At 40.4% G+C, this 16,201-nt stretch overlaps 1 protein-coding gene across 4 annotated transcripts in view; it reads left to right on the top strand.

The window, feature by feature from the left end:
* Window positions 1–16,201, top strand: part of Bmpr1a (bone morphogenetic protein receptor type 1A) — a 105,683-nt gene that overhangs the window by 52,600 nt on the left and 36,882 nt on the right. For all 4 annotated transcript variants that reach the window (XM_038349285.2, XM_038349286.2, XM_038349288.2 and 1 more), the window contains exon 3: window positions 12,327–12,531. In XM_038349285.2, the coding sequence (XP_038205213.1) occupies window positions 12,465–12,531 (67 nt within the window). In that variant the 5' untranslated portion in view covers window positions 12,327–12,464. The remainder of the gene's footprint in view (window positions 1–12,326; window positions 12,532–16,201) is intronic.

Raw genomic sequence — 16,201 nt, 5'->3', positions numbered from 1 at the left:
TGTATGTATGTTTTTATGGAAGTATGTTTAAACCTGTGTGAAAGTGCCCACAGAAGGCAGAAGATGATGTTAGATCCTCAGGAACTGATTGTGAGTCACTTGGTGTGTGTGCTGGGAACTGACCTCAGGTCCTTTGGAAGAGAAGCAAGCGCTCTTAATCACTAAGCCATCACTGCAGTCAACTTCTTGATTTTCAAATTTATTTTTAAAAAGGTATGCATAATGAGAGTACCTGCTTACAAAGCATTAGGATTAAGTGAAATATATAGAATAATTCTATAATTAAACTGATTTATTTATTTGTGTGATGGAGGGTTGATACTTGCCATATTGTGTACGGAGGTCAGAGGACATCTTGGGCCAATCAGTTATTTTCTTGCACCATGTTTGTTCCAGGTATGGACTCAGGTCCTCATGCTTGTCAAGTCCTTTATTTACCACCCAGTGTCACTGACCCAATAGAGCTCCTTTTAAAAGGGCTTTCTATGGGTACAGGAGCAGTACTAGGCATTGAGTCCAGGGCCTTGGGCATGCTAAGCAATTACTCGACTGAGCTACGTTCTCAGCAGTTAGACTTCTTAAATGTTAACATTATTTTTAATATTATTGAATGTTGCTAATTAATGATTATTGCTAGGACTCTCATTCTTAATATTATTTACTGTGACTTTATTTTTACATGGTGTAACGTATGTGTTCTCTCTCTCTCTCTCTCTCTCTCTCTCTCTCTCTCTCTCTCTCTCTCTCTCTCTCTCTCTCTCTCTTTCTTTCTTTTTGTTTTTTCGAGACAGGGTTTCTCTGCAGCTTTAGAGCCTGTCTTGGAGCTAGCTCTTGGAGACCAGGCTGGTCTCGAACTCACAGAGATCCACCTGCCTCTGCCTCCCAAGTGCTGGGATTAAAGGCGTGCGCCACCACCGCCCGGCTTTTGTGTGTTTTCATATGTCTTCAAAGAATTAGCATTTGGTTTTATAGATGAACTCCACCTTTTTGTTATGTTTAATAAAATTTAGCATGCTGATTTCTTTTGATAACCATTCCTGTCTTTTCATTCAATGTGTATGTATGTGTGTGTATATGTGTATACACATACATAGTCCTTGGTCATGGTGAGGCAAAACCTCATGGTAGTGGGAGTGTGCAGTAGAAGAGGCTCTTCATGATGGATAGAAAGCAGAGTGAGGCAGGGTCTGGGGGTTAAATATAACTTTCACCCCGCCCTTCTGCATCCAGAGCCTCCCAACAGTAGTGTCCACATGTGCCTGTGATACATGAACCAGTGGTGCACATCTCATGTTCAAACTATAACTTCTGGCCGGGCGGTGGTGGCACACGCCTTTAATCCCAGCACTCGGGAGGCAGAGGCAGGTGGATCTCTGTGAGTTCGAGGCCAGCCTGGTCTACAAGAGCTAGCAAGCTCCAGGACAGGTTCCAAAGCTACAGAGAAACCCTGTCTCAAGACAAAACAAAAGAAAAAAACTATAACTTCTGTTATTTCTAGGATTTTGAAGTTATAAGTGTACACATTGATCATCCCTTGGCCTCATTTAGAGCTTTCTGTTACTCACAGTGCTACTCACTGTCTGTTACAGTGATCTGCCTGCTTCTAAGTGTGACCACCAACACCTGGCTCTTTCATTTTTTTCTTAGAAGTTTACAGTAGGGTACAGCAGTACATACTTGTCATGCCAGCAGTTGGGAGGTTTAAGAGTTCAAGGCCAGCCTCAATGATGTAGCCAGTTTAAAGTGAACATACAGTTTTTATATACACACGACCTTTGAACCTGTTGCTGTATCTTTTTACTGGAAGATTGTTAAATTTAGATAGTTCCTCGGCATTCCCCTCATTAGATTATGTTAACCCCAAAGGTTTGAGAAGAAAGACCATGGACTTAAATCATGATCAAATTAATTAAAGCAAGTTTTTTTTATTTGTAAACACAGGCTGCCTCCTTTAAGGAAGGATTCAAGAGGTCAGCATTGGACATGGGAAAGACTAGCTCAGGGGTGAGGGTTTCCAAATGGGGGATTTGGTGGACAAAATAAGGTGGGGCTAAAGAAACAGAACATAAGCACAACAAGTTAGTTGTAATAACCTCCTGAAACAAAGACATAAAACTGTAAAGTAGTTATAACAGCCTTTTGAAACAAAGGTAGGATTTCAAGATGGTTATAACTTTTTGAAATAAAGGCATGGTTGCTGTTCCCTAAAGCAGGCAACACAGAACCATTTGTAGTTAAGGTTACAGGTAGAGCATAGCCTAATCCTTGAGAAACAGGTTTAACATAAACTGATGAACCTAATTTGTTTTTACTATAAGATGGTTTTTAAGCCTAAAGTGGATGCAGGCTGGTCAATTAGTAACATGGTTTGTACCAAAGGAGTGTGTGTGTGGTATTTATGTGTTTATATATTCACAGTTATTTAACTTGGTAGATGACTGTGGTACTGTTAAAATAAAATCCAGGCAATACTTGCTATAAGCAGTATTGTTAGTTTGGGAAAGTTATATTTACATGTACTTAAGATTACTTAAGATCTTTTATTTATATCTGAAAACTGATAGATAGTTGTGAAAACAGTGGAAATTAATTCCCACTAGATTAGAGCTGGAAGTGAGCAGAATTTTATATCTTTTTGTTGTTTGTTTGTTTTGTTTTGTTTTGTTTTTGTTTTTTCGAGACAGGGTTTCTCAGTCACTTTTGGAGACTATCCTGGAAATTACTTTGAAAACCAGGTTGGCCTCAAACTCATGGAGATCCGCCTGCCTCTGCCTCCCTAGTGCCGGGATTAAAGGCGCGCGACACCACTGCCCAGCAATCATTTTGCTTTTGTTGTAATAAAAATAAGGTTATTGTTTTTCCTGGCTTCTTTGGAGAAAAGTCTGGTTTGTATATAAAATAAAGATAATTGGCATAGCGTTTAAGTTTCTTCTGCCCTAATCAGTTATTTCTTAGTAAATTTTTACTTGTTACTGTGTGCCAAACAAGGTTCTAGGTGTCTGTCACGTGTGGTGTGACTACAGCAGACATGTCTACCCTCTGAAGCAATAAACAACACAAAGAACAAAGACTCGGGCCTGGTGGCCTACACACACATGTGTTTCATAGCAAAATAGGAGTTGAGGCAGAAGGATCACAAGTTGAAGGACTGTCTAGAATACATAGTAAGACCCTGTCTAGAAAAATTAAACGAAAACAGTAAATGAAACTGGGTACAGTGGTTTAGCACTTGGGAGAATGAGGCAGAAGGATCTCTGTGAGTTTGAAACCAGCCTGGCCTTCTTAAGTGAGTTTTGTTTTGTTTTGTTTTGGTTTTTTATTTTTTTCAAGACAGGGTTTCTCTGTGCAGCCCTGGCTGTTCTGGAACTTGCTTTGTAGACCAGCTGGCCTCAAACTCACAGATCTCCTTGTTTCTGCCTCCTGAGTGCTGGGATTAAAGTTGAGCACTACCACACCTGGCATTCTTAAATGAGTTTTTACATCAGCTTGGACTATAGGGTGTAATCATTTCTCAAATAAAATAAAATAGGGAAGGTGGAATATCAAAGCATGCCAAGTGCTAATGAGAAAAACCTGGCTGGAGGAGAGAGGAGAACAAGAAGGCCTTCCATTGATACTGCTGTTGCTGTTTAGATAGGGTTGGGGTAGGGTTACTGAGTAAGACGAGGATTTTGAATTAGCTCAGAGGCCATATGGCAGTCCATATTTTCTGGTATCCTGGGGAAATGATGTAGGTGGCAGCCCTGTCCTTATGTCAGTCCTTTGTTGTAGTTTGTTTAATGAAGAGCTATAGGTCAATGCAGATAGAATAGTGGAAATGGGGTCTGCTGAATATTTGTAGACTTAAACTTTTACTTAAGCCTAAGGTTATCAGGCTACCATTGGAGGGCTTTAAACAGGTATGGTTAATGACGTTCAGAATTAGGATTGTTCTACCTGTGTTGTGACTATGTGGTGAATAAAGGTACTTGTGGGGGTATTTGTAGACATTTAGGTGGTTGTGTGAATAGTCCAAATAGAGGAAATTAGAGAATAAAAGAGGTCGTGAGAAGTGTGTTTGGGTCGGGGGGTCGGGGTATAATCTGAAGGTGGAAATGGTTGATGATGGGATGATATGGTGGAGCACATTTGAATGGCTGAGGCTTTAAGTGTGAATAACTCAAGCCCTGTTAGCTAAGATGTAGACGACCACAGACCTTGTAAATATGAGAGGGGAAACATCAGGAAAAATAAATTACATAGCTGCTGATAAAAATATTAAATCACTTTGTATACTATTTGTGTCATCTTAAATATAAGAACATTTTCATTTATTTTACACTGACCATGCTCCCTCATTCCCATTAGTTCCTTTTCTTATACTAGATTGTTTTGCTTCTGCTTTCACATTGTGTTAGTTAGGGTTTCTGTTGCTGTGAAGAGACACCATGGCCATGGAAACTCTTACAAAGGAAAACATTAACTTGATCTGGCTTGCAGTTTTGAAAATTTAGTCCATTATCATCATTGTGGGAAACATGGCAGTATGCAGGCAGACACAGTGCTGGAGAAGAAGCTGGGTTTTACATCTGGTTTGGCAGGCAGCAGCAAGTGGATGTCACACTGGGCATGACTCGAGCATCTGAGACTTCAGAATCTCCCCACAGTGACACACTTCCTCCAACAAGGCCACACCTCCTTACAGTGTCACTCACTATAGGCCTATGGTGGCATTTTCATTCAAAACACCACACATATCATAAATACATACATGATTTTGGTTATCTATATAAAATATAAGAACTATGAGAAAAACAATTGTCTTTGAGACTGGCTTATTCTTTAAATTATCTCCAGCTACACTCATTTTCCTGTAAATGGCATAACTTTTGTTATGTCTCTGTGTGTGTGTGTACATGTATATCCATCCATACATGCGTGCACACTCACTTTCCATATATGCACATGTGCTGTGAATACCATAAGAGAGTGTTAGGTTCCCTGGATGTGGAGGTAGAGATAGTTGTGGATCCCATTGTGTGTTAGAACTTGAACTTGAGTCCTCTGGAAGGAACAGCAAGCTCTTTTAACCACTCATGTTAAACTAATTTAGAGTACTCAAGTTTGTCTGTCTGTCTGTCTGTCTCTCTCCTCCCTCCCTCTGTCCTTCCTCCTTTCTTCTTAATTCTTTTTATTTGATTTTGTGCCTTTCTTAATCCTTATCACAGAGGGATTGTTTTTGATTGTCAAAGAAAATTTACAGTGACTTCTTATATATATATAAATGCTGCAAGATCCCCAGCGGCAGTAGGCAGCAGAAATGCTGTAGGTCCCACATGGTGGTGGCGGCAGACAGCGGGCCCTGAGAGCAGCCAGTCCCAGGCAGAGACGGCTGCCGGTCCCTGAGCAGTGGCTGGTCCCAGGCAGGGAGACACATGGCGTGCGGGCAGGAGACAGAGACATGGATAGACATGACATGCAGAGTGAGGTTGAATATTTATTCAGTGGGTTATGAAGGGGGAAGGGAGAAGGGCAGGGAGAGAGACAGACAGACAGACAGAGAGAAGGGGGGGGGAAGCGGAGAAGTGGGGAGAGAGGCTGAAGCGAAGCTGCCTCTCCAAGAGGAAGATGGAAAAGAGAGCAAGTTCAGGCTGGAAGCTGAAGATCAGCCTGCCTCAGCGGGTGGGGAAGGGAGTGGGTGTGGCTTGTCTCTTAAAGGGACCAGGGACCAAAACCATAACAACCTCAAAACTTCACTGGAATTACTGGCCTTTTGTGGGCTTCTTCTCCTCCTCTCCCTTGTCTTCCTCCTCCTCCCCATTTCTTCTTTTTCTTTCTTCTTCTCCTCCCCTCCCTCCACCCCCTTTCCTTGTTTTTTTTCGAGACAGGGTTTCTCTGTGTAGTCCTGGCTGTCCTCTAACTCACTCTGTGAACCTGGCTGGCCCTGAACTCAGAGATCTGTCTGCCTCCTCCACAGCAAATCCTACTGGTGTGCACCACCACAACTGACAATCTACTGACTCCTGACTGAGTAGTTGAGGCTTCAGACAAGACTGAGCATTCAGTGTTTCCAAGAATCTCGTTTATCTTCTGGTCCCAGAGAAGCTGCCAGCAGCTTCAGAGACTGTTATTTCCTATTCATATTCAAACTGGAAGATTTTCTTCCTCTTAGATGCTAAAAAGCAGGCTTTTGTTGTCACAGATACACTCTCAGAGCTCTTGAAGCAGATGTTCTCTTCAGATTTGGATGAGATTGTGTTTTCACTGTTACAAAAATAATCCTGACTAGAATAGCCCTGGCCAGCGTTGCTGCAGTTGCACATGTGTATATTGGGGGAAGAAAATGGATGAATTGCTTGTTAAGGGAAAAGGCGATATTCTTATGCTAATCCAGGCTCTGGATAAGGAGCAGAGCTGCCATTGCCAACAATGGCTGTGGAGCCAGAAAGTCTGCAGCCAGAATAGTTCTTCTCAGAAAGCTTGTCAGGCTAGGCGCCTGGAGCTGCCTAAGGGGGGGACCCCTGGAAAGGGTTTCCTTGCTGACTATGGAACTGGAAGCTAGCCAGCTTGCTGGAAATTCCCACACCTTTCTAGTATTAAGAAAAAATGAAGGGTATAGGGGAAGCTTGACAGGAAAAGGAAAGAATGACTTCAGGCTTGTTTTTTCAGCTGACTTCAGACTTTGCCTGTTCTGTTTTGTTTTTTTTCCTATATGTTCTTCAATTCTGATTAAACTGTTAGTTCAACATTCTTGTGTGTGAATTTTTACTTTTTTTTTAAACTTGAGAAATTCTTGGGGCTGGAGGGTTGCTGCTTCACTTGGGAGTACATGTTCTTCCTCCAGAGGACTTGGGTTCAATTTCCAGAACCCATACAGCAACTAACAATAGTCTGCAACCCCAGCCCCAGGGCACTAGACACACACACAGACATACATCCAGGCAAAACAATCATAGCACATATAATAAATAAATCTTTCTTTAGCCAGGTAGTGGTGGTGCATGTGTCTTTAATTTCAGCTGTCAGAGAGGCAGAGGCAGATGATCTCAGTGAGTTCAGTGCCAGCTTGGTCTACAGAGTGAGTTCCCGGACAACCAGGACTACCCACAAAGAAACCCTGTCTCAAAGAACCGATGATGATGATGATGATGATGATGATGATGATGATGATGATGATAAATCTTTCTTTAAAAAAGACTCCTAATTTTGCTCGTTACTTTCCTGAGGAAACTGTCTTAATATAGGTACAATTGTTAATGTCAATTTGATAGCTTTTTAATCCATACATCATTTTACAATTTTGATTATGCGCCATTTTAAATGTTTGTGCATGTGTGTTTGTTCTCACTCACTGATTTGAGACCGGCTCACTGAACCTGGAAGAGCTCCCAGCTAGGGCATTTAGCATGTTCCCTATAAGACACTTCTCTCTACCTCCCCAGCACTGGGTTTTATAGATGAATAGAACTGCAAATGGTTTTGTTTGTTTGTTTGTTTAGGTTTTTTTGTTGTTGTTTTTGTTTTTCGAGACCGGGTTTCTCTGTAGCTTTGGAGCCTGTTCTGGAACTAGCTCTTGTAGACCAACCTAGCCTTGAACTCACAGAGATCCACCTGTCTCTGCCTCTGAGTTCTGGGATTAAAGACGTGCATCACCACCGCCCGGCTCTGCAAGTGGTTTTTATGTGCCCACAGGGGATCAAAACTCTGGACCATCTCTTTAGCCTCTGTTAGTGACATTTGCAGAACAGATTAATTTATGGTAAAGATTCTAATGAAGACAAGTGAAATGACTCAAATGATAAAAACCCTTGCTTCTCCAACCTGAGAAACCCAAGTTCATCCCCAGTTTCAGTGGAAGGACAGTATTGATTTCCCAAAGGTTGGCTTCTAAATTCTCCACTCAAATATCACACAATAATTTAAAAAATTAAGATTCTGGTGAAATTCTTAACAATTTAAAGCACATATATTTTATTTTTAAATGTTAGAATGAAATGATGTCTCAGTATGGCTATAAAGTCAGGTTATACCGGACATGGCAGAGCGCACAAGTAATCACAGTACTTGGGAGGCAGAGGCCAGTAGATATTTATGAGTTTGAGACCATCCTGGTCTACAAGTGAGTTTCAGGACAGCCAGGGCTATTACACAGAGAAACCCTATCTTGAATCTGCCCCCCCCCCCATAAATAAATAAAATTGGTTAACAGTTTTGCTGTTGTATTATGGTTGCAGAAACAGTTACTGTAAGACAAAGGAAAATTCACATTTTTATTGCTACTAATGATTATAGCAGTGACACCTATTTACTGAATATGTAATACTGGGGTATGAGGTACTGACTCCTCTAGGTTAGTAATGAACACAAGCTCTTAATAGATGAACCAAAATCCCCAAAGGACTACAGAGCTAGTTCCAGGACAGTTAGGGCTGTTACATGGAGAAACCCTGTCTCAACTCCCATCCCCCCAAAAAAGTGTCTGCTTTCTACCCCTCCAAAGTGAGTCTTATGAAAATAATTTTAAAACAGAGCATGCTTTGGCTCTTTCTTTGAAGAAGCATATTGTCCACAATGTTAAAAGTTTCTGAGCATTCTGTCTTTTCTCTTACCTACTTTTTCAGACTTCTTTCATGGTGATTAGGTTTTTATATTTCAATGTATTTCTCAGAATGGTTTATCTGTTGATCTCCAAATCGTAACAGCTGACATTTATTATCACATACATTATCAAGAATCTACCAATGGCATCATGATATGGTGGCACCTGACAGTAATTCCCAGCACGTGAGAAACTGAGGCAGGAGAATCATCACAGATTTTAGGCTACCCTGGGTTCAGTTCAAGACCCTGTTTCAAAAATTGCTCAAGCAAATGAAAAGAACCCACCATGGTCAGAATGTTTCTAACTTATGGTTTTCATAAAATTGTGAGCAAAATGTCCAAATAACACAGTTCTAAAGGCTTACTCAAGTGGTTATTGGCACACCTGTTTCTTGCCACGTAAGCCTTGTCAGACTGCTCGAATATGCTTAGGACAGGGCTGCTGGCTTCAGTTAGAGGACATCAAGGCAGAGCTGACCTAGCAAGTCACTCATGTTTACTCCTTACTTATTAGAAATGAGTCACTGAGTCTAGTCCATACTCTAGGGAGGGGAATTAGACTTCACTCTGTCGAGAATGTATCAAAGCATTTGTGGACATATGTCCAATCTTAACAGTGATCTTTGACTTATGCGGAGGGAGCTTAGATAAGGGTCTTAATAGTGTAGCCATTGCTGATCTCTGATTCTGTCCTGGCCTTCTGTGTTGAAATTATAGGTATGCACCACTGTGCCTGGCCATTAGTGCAATTTCTAACTAAACAGTGCTCTGGGACTCTTTCCTCCAAAGAGTCTTAGCTTTTAATATCTCTGTGCTGTTGACATAATGGAAGATTTGTATCTTTAGCCCCAGATGTTTCCTTTAAGCTTGAGAGCCAGATGCCCAGCACACATTCCTTTTGGGTAATATCAGATGTCTAAATCTGAACCCTTGAGCCATTTTTTCTTCACTTTGACTAAAAATCTGCTTATTCACATTTTAGTAATTGCTGAGACCATCAATGTGGGGGTCATCTGACTCATGCTCCTTGACCCCTGCATCCAACCATTATCAAGTACTATATAGTCTTGTTTTTTAATTGTATACACTCACTGAACTACTGCCACCCTGATCTTAACTGCTATCCTAAATTGCACAAAATACCACTCTCCTAGATTTTTATGTCTTCTCACCCCTGCTTTCTTCTGCTCTTGCCTTTTCTAGTTCATTATGTAAAAACTGGATAACTGATACTCATCTTTCTTACATTGAAAACCTAAATCTTGGCCAGGCTGTGGTGGCGCACGCCTTTAATCCCAGCACTTGGGAGGCAGAGGCAGGCGAATCTCTGTGAGTTCGAGGCCAGCCTGGTCTACAAGAGCTAGTTCCAGGACAGGCTCCAAAGCTACAGAGAGACCCTGTCTCAAAAACCAAAAAAGAGAAAAGAAAACGTAAATCTTTCATAGAATCCTTGCCCTTCCTGTCTTTTCAACTTGTTGTATTACACTGTCATAGTCTTTATGGTTCAGAAGCATTGTTCCCTATTTGTCTGATTCTCAGAAATCTTTGCATAGACTTTTAGCTTGTTTTCACATAGAAGCTTAAGTATTAATCCTCAGTATTGCTTACAAGGGATTTCCATCTAGAATAAATCTGGACCCTTCAGAATTTCACATTTTTCCTATCTTGTACTTAGTGAAAATATGCTTACATTTCATTTTTTATTGCCTTACTCTATGTCAAAAGTATTTCCATCTTTTATTTTCTTCCCCGAGATGCAGAGCATCCCACAAACAACTCCACCCCCGTGCTGTGATTGACCCTTATCAGAGTATTTTAGCTTGTCTCATTTAGTGTCTGTGAACTCCATGAGAGATTTTTTTCCCTGTTATGACTATATTTTTGATGTTTTATATGTAGGCTGATGCATAAAAGAAGCTCTTAATGAATAATTAGGGAATAATATCCAATGGCAAGACTACTGTTTACATAAGACTTGAGAATTTGAGGGGATCTAATGAATTAGTTTTCTCTCCCTTTCAGCTATCTGTTCCTCATATATTCTGTGACCCTTGATCCCATTTGTATGTAAGTGGAGTAATTTTTATGTCTTTTACATTCCTGTAGTTATCTTCTGTTTCTACTAATACCTAATAAGATTACGTTCATAGTTTAGCAATGTTCTTAGTACAAATAATGTATTGATTTTATAGTTACCACAAATTCTTAAACTATAAGAATTTCTCACAGTCAATGCTTTCCTCATATATACCAGACCATGTCAGACATGTTTGAGAATAAGAAACTTTATTGAATACCTGCTCTGTGCCACTGTAATCCTAAATACTTTATAATATATAATGTATATTTCATGTTATATAGCATAATTAATATAATGTATAGAGTAGCAATTAATAATGGAGTCTGGAAGTAGACCTTTTGAATTATAGCTCTATCACTGTGTGATCTTTAATCTCTTCAGCCCACTTCAGTTATACTTTTCTTGTGAAGCAGTTATGGGAACTTTGTTAATTAATTGTCAGCCTCAGGTAGATAAGATCCTGTCCAAGGAAAGAACAAGCAATAAGGGGTTGTATGTGGAGATTTTTAAGCCAGTAAGGCATGGTGGTGTATGGCTATGATCTAGTGTTGGAAGGGCTGAGACAAGAAAACCACTGAGTTCCAGAGTTGTAGACCAGTCTGAGTTACATAGCAAGACCCTGTCTCAAAAAACAAGCAGCCAGGCAGTGGTGGCGCAGAAGTAGGCAAACCTCTGTGAGTTTGATGCAGAACCTCTGTGAGTTTGAGGCCAACCTCTGGTCTACAGAGCGAGTGCCAGGACAGTCTTCAAAGCTACACAAAGAAGTCCTGTCTCATAAAAACAAAAACAACAACAAAATCAAGCCGGGAGTTGGGGTGGTGCACACCTCTAATCCCAGCATTCAGGAGGCAGAGGCAGGTGTCTCTCAGTGAGTTCAAGGCCAGCCTGGTCTACAGAGGGAGTTTCAGGACAGGCTCCAAATCTACACAGAGAAACCCTGTCTCAAAAAACAAACAAAAGCATATGCTGCCACCACGGTCTTCTGTTTTCTTCTTAGTGTACTAAGGAACTTTCTTTGTGGATGGTATTGGTGGTCAGGTGAATAGCCCAGACTGGCTAGAACTGATAAACCTTTCTGTCTCTGTGCTGCTGCCCCTCCCCTCAAGTGTTAGATTTAGAGGTATATACCACCTTACCATACCCAGCTGAAACATCCAATTCAGTAATTGAATAATTTGATTACATTAGAGCAACCAGAGAAAGCTATTAATGAGGCTTTTTTCTTCTTTTTTCCTCCTCTTTTTCTTTTCTTTAGAGTTGGAGTTGTCTTTTTGTTATTCAGCTTGTCTTAGAACTCCTAGACCTGTCAGCTTCCCAAGTAGAGGGACCTTAACGTGTATCCAACACTGTACTAGTTGGTTGAGATTTAGTATGTTCATTGTGGCTGATTTGAGATTAGGAGAGATTACAACTTTGTACTAAATTATTTAAGCATTGTAATTTCTGTGCCTTAAAAGTAGAGCTTTAATCTTTAAAAATAGCTTTCAACAGATCTGAGACTGTAGCTCAATGCAAGGCGCTAGAGTTGATCCCCAATACACACCAAAATTTTTAAAAATATATTTCTGCATTTAAAAGCCTGGTTAGGCTGGTTTTCCTCTTCACCCTCGAAAACTTTGCAAAATTTCATTATATTCATTGTCTTGTTTGTTCATTTATTTTCCAGGAATCTGAAGAAAACAGCTTGTGAAAGTCATCGTTTAGTGATTTAAGGAAATCTCATTCAATAAAGCCATTTAAATTAGTGAAATAGTAGGACCAGTAAGTCAAAGTGGCAGTGTACAGGATACGTGGACATTGAACAATGACTCAGCTTTATACTTACATCAGATTATTGGGAGCCTGTCTGTCCATCATTTCTCATGTTCAAGGTAAATTGATGCTTATTTCATAAGTCATTTCTGTATATATAAAGCACTTAAACACCTTGATCTGCCCTTGGTTCCTGTTCCTTTTTAAACAGGTCATCCATACCAGCACTACTCTTAAGTGAAGAAGCAAAGAAAAAACACGCCAAAAGAAAGTGTGAATTCTGTATAAAAAACCTTAGCCTCTCTGAACCTTTGTTCTTATCTGTAACACAGGCATGATGTTTGTCTGTGAGGATCAGATGAGATTAAATATAGATTGTCTGCAGTTTAGTGCCTAAAGCACAAAGCAGTAGGTGCTTGAGCCTGAGCTTTAAAATTCCTGTTTCTCTGTAAATACAACAAAGAATAAGCACAAATAATAATTCAAAATTTGTTTTATTTTCATGAGAAGATTTTGGAAAATAAATGCACTTGTTTGTCTATGCTGAGTTCTAAAATTTCTCCGTAGAGTCTAAGCAGTTTCTTTGTGGCCTCTGTTATGTACCATGTGTTCATAGATCAAACTGGAGGTTAATAGTGATGTCTGCTACTATTATATGTGCTGTATTTGCACACACACCCCAGTAGTTTATTTAGGACAGTAATATGAACTGAAAAGTTAACATTGCTTTATAGAAGGTTTTGAGGTAGATCTCACCTCCATCTTTTTTTCTGTTTTAGAATTAAATGTTTGTATATATGTATGTTAGTGTTTGTGCACAATGTGTGTACCTACTTGTGTTGATCAGTGTTGGCACTGGGTGTCTCCCCACCTATTGTCATCTGAGAAAGGGTGTCCAACTAAACCTGGAGCTTCCTCATTGGCTAGATTTGCTTTCCATCATCCCAGTCTCTGTCCTGCCATCTTCATTTTCTGAATTTTGGGTTTATAAGTTATGGTTTTCTATATAGTACTGAATGATAAGGATTATTTTTTACCCACACGAGGAAATTTGGATTATAGTAGTAAGCTTTTTAAAATTTTTGTGTTATTGCATGAGCATGAAATGAAATCTCTACCTTCTTTGTATTTGCCTTATTGTTGCTTTGCTCAGAACACAGAGCCCCCTCAGCTCAAGCCACTTTTTATCTGTGAAATATGAGAATACATAATACAATGCCTTTCTGTTAGGTTTTGCTGATCACTATGAACCAGAGTCATCATGATTGTGAAGATAAATTAATAATGTATCTCCCAAGGAAATTTCCATTTTGATAAAATGCTTTATGCTGTTCAGGTCATATATAGATAGTATGGTACACACACCTCTCTTTTTTAATTCTCTCATATATTACACCCCGACTACTGTTTCCTCTCTCTCCCTTCCTCCTAGTTCACCCTCCCTGCCACCTCCCCATTCCCCAAGATTTACTCCTCCTCCTTTCCCTTCATAAAAGAGGAGGCTGCCTTGGCTATCAACCCAACATAGTAAACTTACAACAAGACTAGGCACATCCCTTCATTAAGGCTTAATGAGGCAACCCAGTAACAGAAAAGGGTTTCCAAAAGCAGGCAAGAGTCTGAAACAACCCCCACTCCGTCTGTTGGGAGTCCTACAAGAATACCAAACTACACAGCCGTAACATATACACAGAGAACCTAGGTCAGACACATACAAGCCCCCTGATTGCCAGTTCGGTCTCTTTGAGCCTCTATGAGCCCTGCTTAGTTGATTCTGTGGGCTCTTTTCTTGTGGTGTCCTTTACCCCTCTGGCTTCTACAATCCTTCCCTCCCTGTCTTCTGCAGGATTTCCTGAGCTTGCCTAATTTTGGCTGTGGGTCTCTGCATCTGTTCCCATCATTTGCTGGATGAAGCCTCTCTAATGATGATTATGCTAGGCTCTGGTCTACAAGTATAGCAGAATATCATTAGGAATCATTTAATTGACTTTTTTTTTGTCAGTCAGTTGTATCCAGTTCTATCCTAAGTCTCTGAATTATTCATTTTGCGTGGCCTGACTCTCCAGGCAGTGGCAGGTCCGGGCTATCTGTTATGATATGAATCTCAAGTTGGATCAGTCATTGGTTGGTCACTCCCACTCAAGATGTGACACCTTTACCCCAGCACATTTTGCAGGTCAAAGCATTTGTGACTGGGTTGGTGTCCCACTCTCTCCATTGGAAGCCTTTCCTGGTTACAGAAGATGGCTGGGTCAAGCTCCATATCCTCCATTACTAGGGCCACCCTCGTAGATGCCTAGGAGTTTACACTGCATTAGGTTTTTACCTCATGCATGAAATGATCCCAGTTCTAGTCATCTCTCCCAGTCCTCTCCCTCAACCCCGCTACCCATTCTCCTGTTCCCATCCCCACCAACTCCAGTCTCCCCAGAAAAATCTATTTCCTCTTTCCATGTACAACCCCCCCCCCACCCCCCGCAGCCCTCCTTGTTACTTAGTCCCTCTGGGTCTATGGATTGTAGCGCGTTAATCCTTTATAGTTAATATCCATTTGTAAGTGGTCACATGCCATGTCTTTTGGGTCTGGGTTACCTCACTCAGGATGATTTTTTTCTAGTTTCATCATTTGCCAGCAAATTTAATGATGTCATGTTTTTAACAGCTGAGTAATATTCCATTGTGTAAATATACCGTATTTTGTTTATCCATCCTTCAGTTGAGGGACATCTAGGTTGTTTCCAGGTTCTGGCTATTAAGAATAAAGCTGCTATGAACACAGTTGAACAAGTGTCCTTGTGGCTGGGTCTTGAAGTAGATGGATTCCCAATTTTCTGAGAAACCACCATATTAATTTCCAGTGTGGTTGTATTAGTTTGCATTCCCACCAGCAGTGGAGGAGCATTCCCTTGCTCTGCATCCTTTTCAGCATGAACTATCACTTGCGTCTTTGGTCTTCGCCATTTTGACAGGTATAAGATGGAATCTTGAAATCATTTTGATTTGCATTTCTTTGATGGCTAGGGATGTTGAACATTTCTTTAAGTGTTTTTTGGCCATTTGAGATTCCACTATTGAGAATTCTGTTTAGATCTGTATATCACATTTTTTAGTTGGAATATTTGCTTTGTTGATGTTTAGGTTCTTGAGCTCAAGTTGTTCCGTAGTAAGATCATGATTTACACTTCTAGTCAGGAATGGTAGCACACACCTTTACTCCCTGGACTCGTAGGCAGAGGCAGGCAGATCTCTTATGTTCCGTGCCAACTTGGTCTATATAGTGTGATCTAGAACAACCAGCACTACATGTACGACTGACTGTCTAAAAACAAAACAAAAAACAAAAACCAACCACACAAAGAATTAACACTTTTGTGCGCTAACAAAACTTTCTTATGTGTCGTTTGAAAAAATTTTGCAGATAATTTCTGCTTTATGAATGCTGTGATTATAAGTGTTTGCCCCCACATTGCTATGGGCAACATCTTGTTTGCTATATTTGTTGTCATTGATGTTGTGTAAGAGGCGAGGTGTTTGTTATACTGTAGCGTAGGCTGACCTCAAACTCCTGTCTGCCTCTCAAGGATTGGAATTACAGGTGTGTACTACCCAAGTTTGTATTCCACCACACACGTTTGTCCTCTATGGTTAAATTGGTCCTTTTTTTGTTTTGTTATTGTTACTATATCAGGATTTTAAAACCTTGAATCCTATTGCCCCCCCCCCCCTCTTTTGTTTTAATTTTGTTTCTTGAGACGGGGTTTCTCTGTAGCTTTGGAGCCTGTCTTGAAG

This window comes from Arvicola amphibius, chromosome 12, assembly GCF_903992535.2.
Source record: "Arvicola amphibius chromosome 12, mArvAmp1.2, whole genome shotgun sequence".
Classification (NCBI taxonomy): domain Eukaryota; kingdom Metazoa; phylum Chordata; class Mammalia; order Rodentia; family Cricetidae; genus Arvicola; species Arvicola amphibius.
The sequence above is the reverse complement of the archived record's forward strand: the minus strand, read 5'-3'. Positions and strand labels throughout refer to the sequence as shown.